Source organism: Nothoprocta perdicaria, unplaced genomic scaffold (genome assembly GCF_003342845.1).
Source record: "Nothoprocta perdicaria isolate Ctin4 unplaced genomic scaffold, notPer1 scaffold_317, whole genome shotgun sequence".
Classification (NCBI taxonomy): domain Eukaryota; kingdom Metazoa; phylum Chordata; class Aves; order Tinamiformes; family Tinamidae; genus Nothoprocta; species Nothoprocta perdicaria.
Window position 1 is genome coordinate 644,627 of NW_020455552.1, and position 13,254 is coordinate 657,880.

Genomic DNA, 13,254 nt, shown 5'->3' on the forward strand with positions numbered 1-13,254 from the left:
GGCCAAGGCCGCGGGGCAGTGGCCGTTCACCCCGCTCGCGCGGCGAGAGCCAATGAGCGCAGGGGGTGGAGCCTCCGCCGCGCCCCGTCGGCGGCGGCCCCATTGAACCCCGCGCCCCGCGGCTGGCGGCGCTGCCCATTGGTCACTGCCGCGGGGAGGGGCGGGGCTCGCGTAGGCTCCGCCCACGGGGCAGAGCGGCGGGGGCGGGGCGGGGAGGGGCCCAGGCGTCCGGGCTGTGTGCGCTCCTGGTGCGGCCCCGCGGTGCTCGGAGCCCCGCGGGGATCCCCGCGCACATCCCAGGGCAGGGTCCCGGCGCCAGGTCCTGGTCCTGGTGCCGGTGCTCCCGTTCTACTCCCAGCCATAAAAAGGGAGCACTGAAGAAATGGGGGAAAGGCCCTTTTCTCACTCAGCTCCACATGAGAATTTCAGGAAAAGAGGAAATCAGCTTCTCCCGTGCGTGTGCAGAGCTGCCGGGGCCTGGGGCGCAGGGCCTCCTCTCGGGACAGGGCCGAAGCAGGAGGATTTGCTCTAAACGCAACCAAACCRGGCTCATTTTTAATGCAAACATAACCATCGGGTTTAACAGTATCTTGGCTGTTGTGTAGGCACAAACAGCTGCACAAATTGTGGAGCAATGGAAGAATATAACGCAAAATGTGTTCAACCTCTTCGCTTCTGCGAGGCACAGCATAGAAATACATCTAATACCAAACACATTTACTTCAGACCRCATGAGTAAAACAGAACACGTGCTTCTGAGTTGGTTTGTTTTATTAGAACCTCTTCTAAGGCTTTTAACATGTAAATTCTATTTATTGCATTTAAAGAACAAAAACGGAACACTTTCTACYTTTTTTTTTCAAAAATCCTGCTATTTCTAACCCATCTTCAGTGTGTTCATTTGAAAATGMAAACAAAGTAACATTGCATTTAATAGCTGAGACAAACAATGCGAGAAGCTGAATTATCCAAGAACAACGGAGACAACAAAGGGAGAGCGCCTGCYGTCCACACTGCGCGGATCCCTCTCCACCACAGTGAGTACTTCGGGCTCACTTATTTCCACCAAAAAGATGCTGCAATGGAGAGAAGAATATGCTGTGGAAACAAAACCAGGAGAGCACATTAGACACAAAATACTWCTCTGAGAAGCTTAAAAGTGAGGTTATTTTTGCCCCCCTCAATGACACCATTCTTGGCATAAYGCAAGATAGAAAAAAATGAAGTCAGGAAACATAAAGCCTAAGTCAAGCTGCAATGCCTTAGTCTTAATACTGGCATACAATGCAGTTGATATGAATATTTATTTCTTAATAAAACCACACTGTGACTCGTCCACCAGTTACTGAAGTTGTTCATTCTGGTCAATCCAAATTTACTCCTCATGGTAAGATGGTAATAGATATTGCTAAGGCCATGGCAAGCTGGGCCCAGAACGGGCACACCTAATTGCAAGTCTGAATGGGGATCGTCTGCAAATTTAATAACAGAAGGACTTGAAAAACATTGTCCTTAAATATCCAGGTGGTATCACCTGTAACTAGCTCCCACAGGTCGGCTCACAGAGGAGATGAGGCAGGAGACGTCCCAGGAACCATGAGATCAAAAGCATTTGTGGAAACTCCTCCTGAAATGTAAGTCTGAGGCTGCCTGTGCTTGATAAATGAAACGGTGCTGACGGTAAAAACGGCCTGTTCAGTGGCATGATGTTTCTGCTCAGTTTACCGTTTTCTGCAGTTTGTTGCAACATAAACTGCATGAGCTTCTCAAGCAGGAAGGCAGCAAAGAGTCCATAACCATGGCTTGGAGAGTGGCAGGGCTAAAGGGCAGGATGTCACCCTGCAGGGACGAAAAAACCTCCCTGGAGGCCCAGGTGCTCCTGCCAGCTCCTCCTGCCGCGGGATGTAGCTGCCAGTGTCACCAAGTGTGTGACTGGGGACACCAGAGACATGGTTTGAGAGGACCTGGTCATCAGTGAGGTGCTTCGGTGTTCCAGCCTTCTAATCCTGACAGCATTCATGTGATAAAAGCCATACGGATGTGATGAGCTCTCCYCTAAAGTTCCCCCACCTCCAAGACCACCGAGAATGGAACATTTATCAGGAATGGGCATCTTACCACAAGAAGAAAGGACATCAGTGAATGTTTCGTTAATGTTCAGCAAAAGCCCTATCAACTCTGCAAGGTAACTACCTTGTAGAAGCACCTGAACAGACCAGAACCAGGACTGGACACGGTCCTGCCAGCCAAGGGGCTTCTGGGGAGAGTGAACCAGCACCCGGGACGTGCCCTGCCACCCCAGCTGAGGTGTCACCTCACCCACACCCAAACCTGCTCATTTGAAATTCGCTTCTGCTCTGGGTGAGCAAACCCAGCAGGAAGAGTTTCCATCAAAATTCCATAAATACGAAAGGTGACACAAGCAGTTCTCAGCCTTAACCCGGAGTAAGCGAATAACGCGCCGCACGGCAGCGTGTGCCCAGGGCCGCCGCGTCAGCACCTTCTGCAGAACCTGGAGAAACTTCTGCCTTTCGGCTCCGGGCCTGCCCCGCTCCCGGCTCGCTCCCTTGGCTGGGCTGGCTGCGTTTCACCTTCAGCCGAACTGCGTCCTGCGKTTTTTTCCGTGTCGCATTCCACAGGCCCCCCTGTAATGAGGAGCAGCAAAACTGAGACCTCAGCTCCGTGCCTGACACCCCGGTGAGCACCCAGCGACAGACCCGCGCAGCGAGCGACGCGTGCGCGCGTGAGGCTCAGCGAGCTCCTTAGCCCAAATCATTGCAGTTACTGCATTACCGGGGTTGAGATTCCCACCCGGACGTGCTGCAGTCCCCGAGTAATCCTTGCAGCTTTCAGTTTAGTAGGACCAATTCAAACACAGCTGCTGAGAAATAAGCCGGGATTTCCTTGCCAACATTCCTACGGTTACAGCCTATGATAAGGGATGTGAGGACTATACTCACTCTCAGTTTCTTCGGAGTAACTCTGAAAGGAAAAAGCAAGCGAAAAAAAAGGTGTTACATAATGTAAAATTGTATTTAGCAAGAGATTTTTGTTTGCTCGCCTGCTTAAAGAATTAAAATGCAAGTCATACTCTCCCGCTCTGTGATTTTTTTACTGCTATTATCAGGACTTTCTTCAGCGATATATTTCCACCCTTCCTTCCTCAGGGAATTCACAGGCCTAAAATAAATCTTCTTATACTACACTCAGCACCTGCAAAACTCCCATCTTTGGGTGGCCTGAGATGTCCTCTGCAGATTCATCTCAAATAATTAATTTATAGGAGCCATCTTCAGTGACGGGTTGACCACCCACTGTTTTCTTTCCAACTTGACCAAAAGAAGACGCCCAGACCCTGCTCCACTTCTCCTGGTGTGCTTTGCAAGTGGAAAAATGTGCAGGCTGGACCTTCATTCACCCGGACACCCCAAGGTCCCCTGCTCCGTGGACAAGTGCCTCGGTACCGTATCATTCCAGCAACCTCCAAGGCWTCCTCACGATGCCCAGCAAAGATCCGCCCATATTCCCCATGTCCTGCCACCTGCCGCCAGATTTTAAGGATCTGGAGCCAMACAAATGCTGTTTTGCCCCTCTGGATTTTCTGCAACTTACCGTTTCAGATCCCAGCTTTGCTTCGCCCATGCTGTGAACACACCCAGCTCCCGTTCTAAAAGTAAGTCAGATAAATGACAAGTGACTTTACAAAAAAATCACCAGGAAGCAACATTCAAACAATTACCACCAATATTTAAAGATTTTTAGGACCTCTACGCAACAAGATATGCACCCCTGATATATATTTGTGGCTCTTGTTTCAAATTCTCATTAAAAAGGGGACTTACATCAGACATTTTCTGCTTCTCTACTAAAACAAGCAAGCAGTTAGAGGGAACAAAAATATTAATTGACATTGAAAAAGGGATGAGAAGTGTGTCGAGAAAGCTTGCAAAATCCCACGAAGTTATTCACATATAGAGAAGGCAGATAGTAAAGAACCACAGAAGGACCTCACGAGACCGAGAGAAAAAGCAATAGAAGTAGACAGCTAGAAAAAAATATATATATTAGCAGGAATATGAGATGCTTAACAAAATCAAAGTGGCAAGGAGAGCCAGGAGAGAGAAAGACCAGTCAGCCCCTCTCCCAGCACAAGAACCAGATAAAACCATTCGATTAAATTAATGGGAACCAGACTCAAAATAAAGAAAGATGATTTTTCATTCCAACAGAAGTTGACCCAAAAAAGTTCAAAGGTCTTTTAAAAAGTTGCCAAGAAAAGGCCCATGGCTGCCAAAGGAGGCCTGACAAACGCCCAGAGGAAAAGAGCTCCCGGGAGGGTTATTCGCTGGACAAAGCACATCAACCCCAGCAAATCCTCTAAGCTGAAAATAATTAGATGTTGGAGGAGCGCTTGGGGGCTCATAAATGTTTGGCCTGTTTTTCACTTCCTCCTATAGGTAAAAGGAGAAGCATTTAGCGCTTGTGGTAAATGCTAGAGGCAGGAGACTGGGCTAGATGGACCATTGGTCTGAACTACTCCAGGGGTCCTCAGGTTAGAAATCTTTTGTTTCCTATTTTTTAAAAATCACATATATTTTCACCCACAAAACGTGAGCCAAATCATCATTTTTTCTTTCCAGTAATTTAGCTGTGACCAAACCTGGGGAAATTGTGGTCTCTGTGAGAAAGACCCTTAGTCTACACACAGAACCGTGCATTTATTCAGGGAGCAAAGTCAAATTCTGGGGTGCTTTTATCTGCAGAGGAACTGGGAGACCAGTAGCAGAGCAGGGTGCCTACTTCTGGTGTCTACACTGAGCAGTGCACTAAAGAACTGGATGCTGGTCAGGGAAATGGCAGTATTTTAGGAAGGACTGCATGAAACTTAAACCCAATCGTGTGATTAGCTTGGAACAGGTAAATTGGAATAAATTGAGAGTTGATTAGACTATAAGGAAACAACAGAAATGACGTGACACAGGTGGCAAAGCAACCAGAGGATGAGGAGGGGGGGCATAAACACTGCAGGTCACAACCTCGGATCTGGGATTGCCTGTCAAGTCCTTGCAAATATTAAGAATCCCAAATCTCTAGATTACGAACATAGTCCAATTAGATAATGATGATGATGATGATGATGATAAAACAAAAATGTTATACTGCATGAAATGTTGTATCTCAGAGTGTAAAGAAGCCACCTAGAACATGCCTGTGTGCCGGCGCAGGGCGCATTTTGCCACCAGCCTCGGGCTGGGAAGCCCAATCCGGCTGGGATTTGGCCGGAAAAGCGTCCCCAAGCCCTGCCCTGCTGCATCCCCCCGGCGGAGCAGCTCAGCACAGTATTTTATGCAATTTCTTCTGTAGCTGCTTTGCAGTTTATCTCCCTAAGACTCCCTGTGCTCCTATATATAGTAATACCACAAGGAGGAGAACGGGAAGATTCATCTCCTCTGTCTAACAGCACTGAAAGGACACAGCAACTTTCCTCCAAATGTGGGTAATCCTGCTTGGAGCCTGTGTGGAGGAGAAGGCAGCGTGGGGCAAGGAATTGGCCAGCTGGGACATGTGAGGAAGCTTCAGGAGATGTTAGAGAGCGATGCACGTCCCGGGCAATGTTCCCTACTCACGGACCTGTCCATATCTGCCTCTGCTTCATCTTCCACTCTTCTCCTCTTCACTGTTCCTACCATTTCAGCAGTTCTTGTCCTTTCATTTCTTTCCTTGACCTTCAAAACATTGCAAACTTGTTACCGATAACATTTGCCTGGGACTTGGGCAGAAGTTCTCCATTTTATAACAAATTCCAGAGCTAATACACATTAGCATTTAGCAAAGCTGTGGATGTCTATATAATGGAAAACTAAACCCAAAGATGAACGCATCAAATAGTAGATTCTTTGCTCAAACAGAAGACAAGCACTKAGAGGCCATCCAGAGCATAACGCTCAAAGGTGATAATCAAACAGCATCACTAATCAAACAGTATCACTTTACAGGACATTACTCCATGCTTAAAAACTTTAAAAAAGTTAAAAAATACTCAGCTTACAAGCTTGGAACTTCCTTTTTGTGCTTCTTTACCTGCAATTATAAAGTAAAATTATAAAATATTAATGTAAATTATCAATTTGGTGAATATTTACAATGGGGTTCCTCTAATCACATMTATTTTTACACTTTGCCTCCATTTCAGAAGATAAGATTTAGAAATATATTTGTTATATTTAGAAGCAATGCTGAGTTTGCATGTGGTAAGTCGAAATTTAAAAAAAAAAGATCAGTAAATACAATTCTTTCAAAATCAGAATTCCCACCTGTAAAAACACACGGCTGTAACGGTGACTTTAGCTTTCCTTGAAGGAGATGAAGGGTTATATTAAAAGACACAGCAATGAATAACAGGGTACCAGATTAGTGAATATTTCAGAAAATAGGCACTGAAGAATTGCAAGCCACAGCCCTGTGAAGAGCAATCTTTTTAACCTAATTTTAGAACAGGAATATTGTGTAAATATCCAGGGAGGGTGATCAAATACCCTATCAAGTTCTCCAGGGCAGGGAGTGCATTCCCCATGGTTAGAAGCTTTTACATCAACACATGGAAGGTGCRGTAGGAGATGCCACAACACAAGCAAATGGATGCAACAAGGAAATTGCTGGCAAGGAATTACATTTTATACAGGAAAGAAGACTGTAATATCTATAAAATCATAAATCATAAATCAAAGATTTCCTCAGGGATCAATAATCAGTTCAAATAGGAAATGATATGGACRGTTTTCATGGCAGAGGAGGTTGGCTATGGAGTCCCTCAGAGATCTCCACTGCAAATGCAGAGCAGACCTTGAAAATGATTTACTACTGAAGTCACATTTGCAGCTTATACAAAAGACATTATTATCATCATTGCTTACTTAGAAAAAAAATGGCATGTTTTCATTATAAAAATAGAAGCCAAGAGTGTGATGAAATAAGAGGTGAAGGTCAACACCACCAAACACGGAGCAAAGCACAAGCCAGGAAAAAAATGTGTTCTACCTAAGCGCATAGGGGCTCTGGCCGAGCTGCGGGCACGAGGAGGGAAGGCTGGACTCACTGGGTGTTGCTTCAGACCTGCTTCATGCAGGCTTCACACAGCAGGCAAGCACTCCGCAGTGGTTGGAAAGGTCAATGGAAAATGGGCAAGTATGGAAAAGCAATGCAGAACACGTTGCTCAATGAACGCATCAAACCAACGGCACGTGCGAATAGGCTGTGGATTCGCGAGAGGTGCATGGAAAAGGAAGCGGAATTCTCACGCGCTATTGCTCCTCAGGTCAGAGCAGAGGGGCATCACATTCGGTGCTCTGGCAGCAAGTGTAACACGAGCAGCAGATCTGTGCACAAAATTCATCCTGAAATTCATTGCACCTGACGCAAAATGGGCACGGGCAGCAGCAGCTTCCGAGCCTCACGGAAGAGCAGCACAGAGAGCCTCTCTCTTGGGAGGCCCTTCGGAAGCCGGAGGGCAGGAAAAGGTGTGAGGAGCCCGAGGACACGCTCGGCGCTCCCACAACCCTGGCTAGGCCTAGACGGCTCTTCAGGCTGAGCCTGGAAGGGTTTTCCTGGAGCTGCTCCTTGGGGAGCTTCCAGTTGACCTGAGACAGAGCATGTGGTCCCTGGCTCTTAGGAATGGGAAAACCAGGACTTTCCTTCCACACCATTGTTGTTCTATACAGCTCCATCTTCAAAAAAGGACCTTCAGCCTYCCAGGGCTTTTTAAATATGTTCCCAACCCTTCTGGGAGTAAGATGGAAATTCACTGGTTTAGCCTCTGTTTCATCACCTGCAAGTCCCAGAGGCAGCRAAGATGCTTTTTTTAAAATCAGGCGGTGATGGCAGAAACGAGGGGAAAAAAAAAGGAAAAAAGAAAGACAAGAGGAGGCAGCAGTAACTGGAGCAGTGCTGCTGTGGGACAGGAAAGCAAGAGGCGCCTTCCTAGGCCTTCTTGCCTGACAAAGGGCTGAAGTGGAAACCATCAGTGAAGACAAGAGTGTCACTACTCAGAGCCTGTCACAGGCAGAGCCGCAGAGGCACCTGCCTTCCTGCCGATGCTGCTGCTCTTAGCAGACTGGCTGGCCRGGGGCCTAGAAACGGCCTGGGAAAACGTGGATATGTGCAGGTTGTACCCGAAAGCAGCAGCAAAAATGAACCCAGTGACAGAACTCACCGCAGAGCTGGAAACTGTTTCCTTCTCCACGAGCACTAATGGCACACGCTGCAAGGCACTGGTTTGTTGCCCGGATTTAGCCAGCAATTACCTTGCAGACTTACCGAGGCACATGCTCTGCTGAAATGAGTTGGCTTCGAGATACACGGTGCAGATGTAGGGGTAAGGCGTGAGCTGCACGGCCCCGTGTTGGAACCTCACCTTGGCCACTCGCTCCCACTTGCTCAAATCTGAGCGCGACGTTAAGAGGCAGCGCTGACCTTTCAAAGGACRCGGAGGCCCGAGGCTGCCTCCCTGCAAGGCTTCAACAACTGCGCCGTGCTACGCGTCTGTGTAAGGCACTAAATACACTCTGCGGGCACTAACTGTGTGAAAAACACTAGGAACAAAATAGAATATAAAAGAAAAATGTTCATTCTGATGGTACCTGTAGCCTACGTGGAAGATGTGTTTTATTTCCCTTACCCTTATTGGGCTCTCGCCCAGACATCCTCCCCCTGGCAACAACACGCTGGGCTCTTCCAATTCCACCATTAAAACTTTTCTGGAGGTTTCTTAGTGAAAAATCTCCATGCCTACATGGCACGAAGCTTTCATAGAGCTACAGCTAGGAAAGGTTTAGGGAGGAAGGGAAAAATCTGCTCGGTGGTCCCAAAGGAATAAGGGAGTGCAAGCAAAATAAGGCAAATGGAAGAGATTTGTTGCTTCTATTTCTGCACTCCAGAGACTGCATCAGAGATGTGACCGGGACAAGTAACAGCCTAGGGGCTCTGTGCCTTCAGAATCTTGTCTGTACCAGCCCAGCCACCTCTCAATGCAAAAACCACTCTAAGGTGGTTTTCACTTCTCCCAGCCACTTATATATATATATATTTTATTCTATACTATACTATACTATACTATAGAAATAGTACAAGAAAGGATACAGGGAAAGATAGTGAAGTGGTCCGTAGAAAATGGATGCAAATCATTGAGATTTCCGAGGATCACTCGAATTGCTTCCTGCAAACACCAAAAACTAAATGATGAAAGAATATTAATAACACACCTGCAATTCTGTAGCTTTAATTTTAAAGTAACTTTAGAGTTTGCATGAGTGCCGGAATAGCTCCCAGACACACAGGAATTGCCCTTCCCTTCCCTCTCCCCATCACGCCACAGCTTTCATTTCTCCCAATTTATATTTGTTAGGACTTTTTTAAATATTTCAAATAAAAGCGTTCTCCTTTTCAAGGTTAATTCTGTGTTTTGAAGAGAACAAAAGATTTATTCAGCTTAACGTTCAGCTAAGGCCCCCTGGGGCTGCTTCATATCCTACCTCTAACTCCTTGGCAGCGTTTGGGGCATTGCCTGGATCATCAGCGCTGCGGAACAAGCAGAGAGAGWGAGTCCCCACCTCAGCCCAGGAGCGAGAGCTCCAACCACTGCAAGAGTTTACACAAGAAAACATCAAAACCAGGGAGCGTTCTTGTTACCTAGATAAAACAAATAGCACATGGGTGAGTGTTTTAAACTTTGGGGACAGGTCTGTCATTCTGCAGGAACTGTTTCCTTTGAGTTTTCTGTGTTTTCTATGTAGACATAACGCCCGAGAGATCGGATCTTTTCAGCTCCCAGAACCACTYGGATGGCTTTCTGGCCAAGCTGGACTCAAACTAATGCATCGGTACCTACTGCTGTCCCACTCGACTTAAGGTCTACAAGAAGTCTAAAAGAAGGCAGATCTTTTGTCTCAGCTCCCTCCACAGTGCAGAGACGTAGGGAAACTGGACTTCCCAGCACCGGGGTTTGTCCCCCGATGCCGGGAGGCAGGGACTGCCTGCACTGAACTTTGCTTCCCAGCTATTAGCTCTCCCCTCTCGGGTCAGCAACAGTTTTTGGCTGCTAGGCATTAGCCAGCAACAAAACACACACTGAGAGATAAGTCTGAAAATAAAAAATCAGAGTCCACTCAAAAGTAAACAATCACAACAGAGATTTAGAAAAAAACAACTAATAAGTCCGTGCTTATTGGGAAATAAGTAAGCAAGGTGAAATGTACTTATGGGCTGAGGCTGCCCGTGAGAAGCCAGACTGAAGAATAAAGTGGCCTGGAGTTGTGCAGGGGACAGCTCCAGKTTCTGGTCCCGACACTCCCAGGCTCCGCTTGGCAGCTGGCAGGACCCTAGAGCTGGTTTCCCAAACGGCAGGTTTTGCACTTGGACAGGGCTTTCCCATYTCCTTTCCAGGCCTAAGCTGAGGGAAGGCTGGAGATGCCTCACTCGTGGAATCTTTAAAGGGGAAGGGACCTGTGTGAGGAGGCACGGACAAAACCCTGCTGGTCCTGCTGCCCACGGGATTCCTGTCATACGTAATGGGGATCATGAATTACCAAGACCCCAAGGTAAATACCAGCCACCASATACCTATTTTACACATGTTCAATACAATCCTGATCCGGCCTTCATTGCTTAAGTTACCATTAAAATTCTAGTAGAAGAAAATGGAAGTTGCCGAGTTGACAACTTGCAAGCCAGGCAACGTGCGAATCCAAACCGCAGTTACAAACCCTGCAGGAAGCTGCAAGGATCCTSGTATTTGATGGGCACCACCCCATCAGCGCTGAGAATTTGGGGACACGGAAAAGTGCTTCCTATTCTTCATACCATCCTTCTGGCTCTCTCTTCACAGCAGCTTCTGCAACTCTGTTTCTCAGACTCCAAAGCCTGACGTGGAATTTATACCTGAAAGCTCAGGCGGGCTCTGCTGGTGCTTGGTGACACTGCCCACTGCCTCCTGGCTGCTGGTGGGGCAAACACATAAGTACCAGCCTGACATCCCTCCAGCTTCCTTTGCTCTGTGGGTATTAGGCTCTACGACCAGTCTTTAYGGTCCAAACGAGAGAGGGAGGCTAACAACAACATGGCAAACCCGAGCAGCTTTCTCGTCACCAAGACAAACCGACTTATCCCCACCAGGGTGCACGTTGTGCTCGGCTGCCGCGCAAGGGCTGGGCGCCAGAGTCCAGCCTGGCACAAAGCACATTACTCTAAAGCCTGACGGATTTGCCTTGCTTAATGAACACAGTGAGGGACACCGTCCCATCGCCAAAATCTCATTTCACATCCTGGATGAGACACGCGCAGCAAGAAAGGCCGATGCCATCTTGGTCTGCCCGGCTGCCAGAAGATCTGCAGGCTGTGGCCAAGTGCTCTGCTTTCCCTGAGGAGACCAGACGCCTTCAGGCTGCTCAGGATCCCTTTGACAGCCCCGCACACGCCACGGGCAGCGCCTCTCAAGGGGGTGACACTGAGGGAAAGGGGCTCTTCATGGACGAGGAGCATTCGGGGATCTTCTGAGCACTACACTGTGCCACAAGGCAGGCAACGCGTTTCCCTCTCCAAAAACAACACGGAAAACAAAGCAACGAAAAGGAGTAATCCTCCTGAATCAGAGATTACTCCAACAAAGTTTTGTAATTTGGAAGCTTGGAGACTATTCCAACAAAGTGGCAATCAAATGTTACTGCATCCCCAAATGAAACCATGCTGCAAACTTCCAAACTTCCATTCCTACTTCTGCAAGGGAAATATCAGGCAAGCGCTGCGTGCGACTGAACGTGGCCTTAGGGACAGCCTAACTGACAGGATAATTGCAGCACGTTCTCCTTAATTCTGCTGCAGAAAACAAATGACTTCCACAGCGAACCTGGGCTCTGGCAGTGCCTATGCAGAGCTCGTTACCCACGGAGGGAAGAAGGAAACAAGGAAAATCCTCAGGAGGAACATGGAAAATCACAAATAACCCGCTCGGAGGGGAGGCGCTCGGGGATCGTTGCTGGTGGCGCCTCAGCCCTGCGTTCCCGGCGCGTCCAACGCGGCGCCGGGGCGGCCCAGCCCCGCTCCCTCCCGTGCACACGGGGACACGGCAGCTCGGCGGGCCCTGCCACCCTCCGGAACGGGATGCGAGCTCAAGGAGGTGCCAAGGGAGCTGGATCTGAGCCCCTGGGCCCTCACGTTATTGCCAGAGGGTGACGGCGACAGAGCGTTACCTTTCAGAGCAAGTTTGAGACCTACAGGATGCTGCTTGGCAGGACACACACCCTGTAACCACCTTGGGCTTGGTTATTACCCTTAGACCTGGGCAGCTCCGAGCCCTTTCGTCCAAGAAGCTCAAGCTGAGCTGGTTCCTAGAGCCCTGGGGAATCCTCTCGAATTCAAAGCCTGTTGATTCGGCTGCCCGAGCTGTGGCCCGTGCCTGAAGCATCATCTCATCTCTCTGCAGGTCTGGCGAGCAGCTACCAGCAGGTTTCCTCTGGAAAAATATTATTTGGCCTCTGGAAGGTCAATTCTCTTCCCTTCTGCTACATCTTCCCCTCCCGACCAGACTAAACTAGGTTTAGCTCTAGCCCTGCTGTCTGCTAACCAGAACCTCACCACGCAGCTGCTGCCTCCTATTTGCCACCTTTTCACCCCAAAAAGCCCCTTGCAGGCATGAGAGACGCCCTGCTCAACCCTCCCGCCTTAGAGCCAAAATGTCCTGCAACAACCGCCAGCCCAACGGCCCCCAACGGGCCGCGGGGGCCCGAGGCGGCGGCGCCGGCCACGCTCACCCGCCCAGGTTGCCGTAGCGCATCCTGAACTTATACACGAGGCGCCCGGCGTGGAAGAACCGCGTCTCCGGCAGCGGGTACGAGAACGGCTTCAGGGCCATCCCGGGCTTCTGCTCCTGGAAACCTGCCTGGAAAGCAAGGGAAGCGCGGTCATGGCTGCTGAGCTGCCCAGGCCGCCCCCGCAGGCCRCCCTGTCCCCCCGTGCCCCACAGCCACCCAGGGGATCCGCATGGAGGTGACTGGGCTTAAATTACCAAAACCAGACACGTTTTTGCCCCCAAGCCACCTGCAGGCTGCGGGGCAGGGCGGAGCGGGGCGGGCAGGGCCCGGGGCCGCAGCCTCGGCCGGGCCTCGCGCCGCCGCCTCAGCGGGGCCGCCGCTTCCCGCCCTCCCGGCGGCGCCGCCTCCTGCTCCGGGGGGCATCTCTGGGGGGCCAGGACTCCTGGATCACCCC

The 13,254-nt window shown here is 49.4% G+C and overlaps 1 protein-coding gene across 1 annotated transcript; it reads right to left on the reverse strand.

Annotated features, from left to right (window-relative positions):
* Positions 1-826: 826 nt before the first annotated feature.
* MAJIN (membrane anchored junction protein) lies at positions 827-12,901 on the reverse strand. The gene is made up of 11 exons (XM_026042901.1): positions 12,801-12,901; positions 9,685-9,780; positions 9,528-9,573; positions 9,136-9,211; positions 8,314-8,439; positions 6,050-6,081; positions 5,632-5,726; positions 3,613-3,667; positions 2,961-2,982; positions 2,501-2,645; positions 827-1,098 (listed from the first exon to the last, which is right to left on the reverse strand). Exons 1-11 carry the CDS (start codon positions 12,899-12,901, stop codon positions 1,053-1,055), a joined length of 840 nt encoding a protein of 279 aa, XP_025898686.1. The 3' UTR covers positions 827-1,052.
* Between the last annotated feature and the right edge of the window lie 353 nt (positions 12,902-13,254).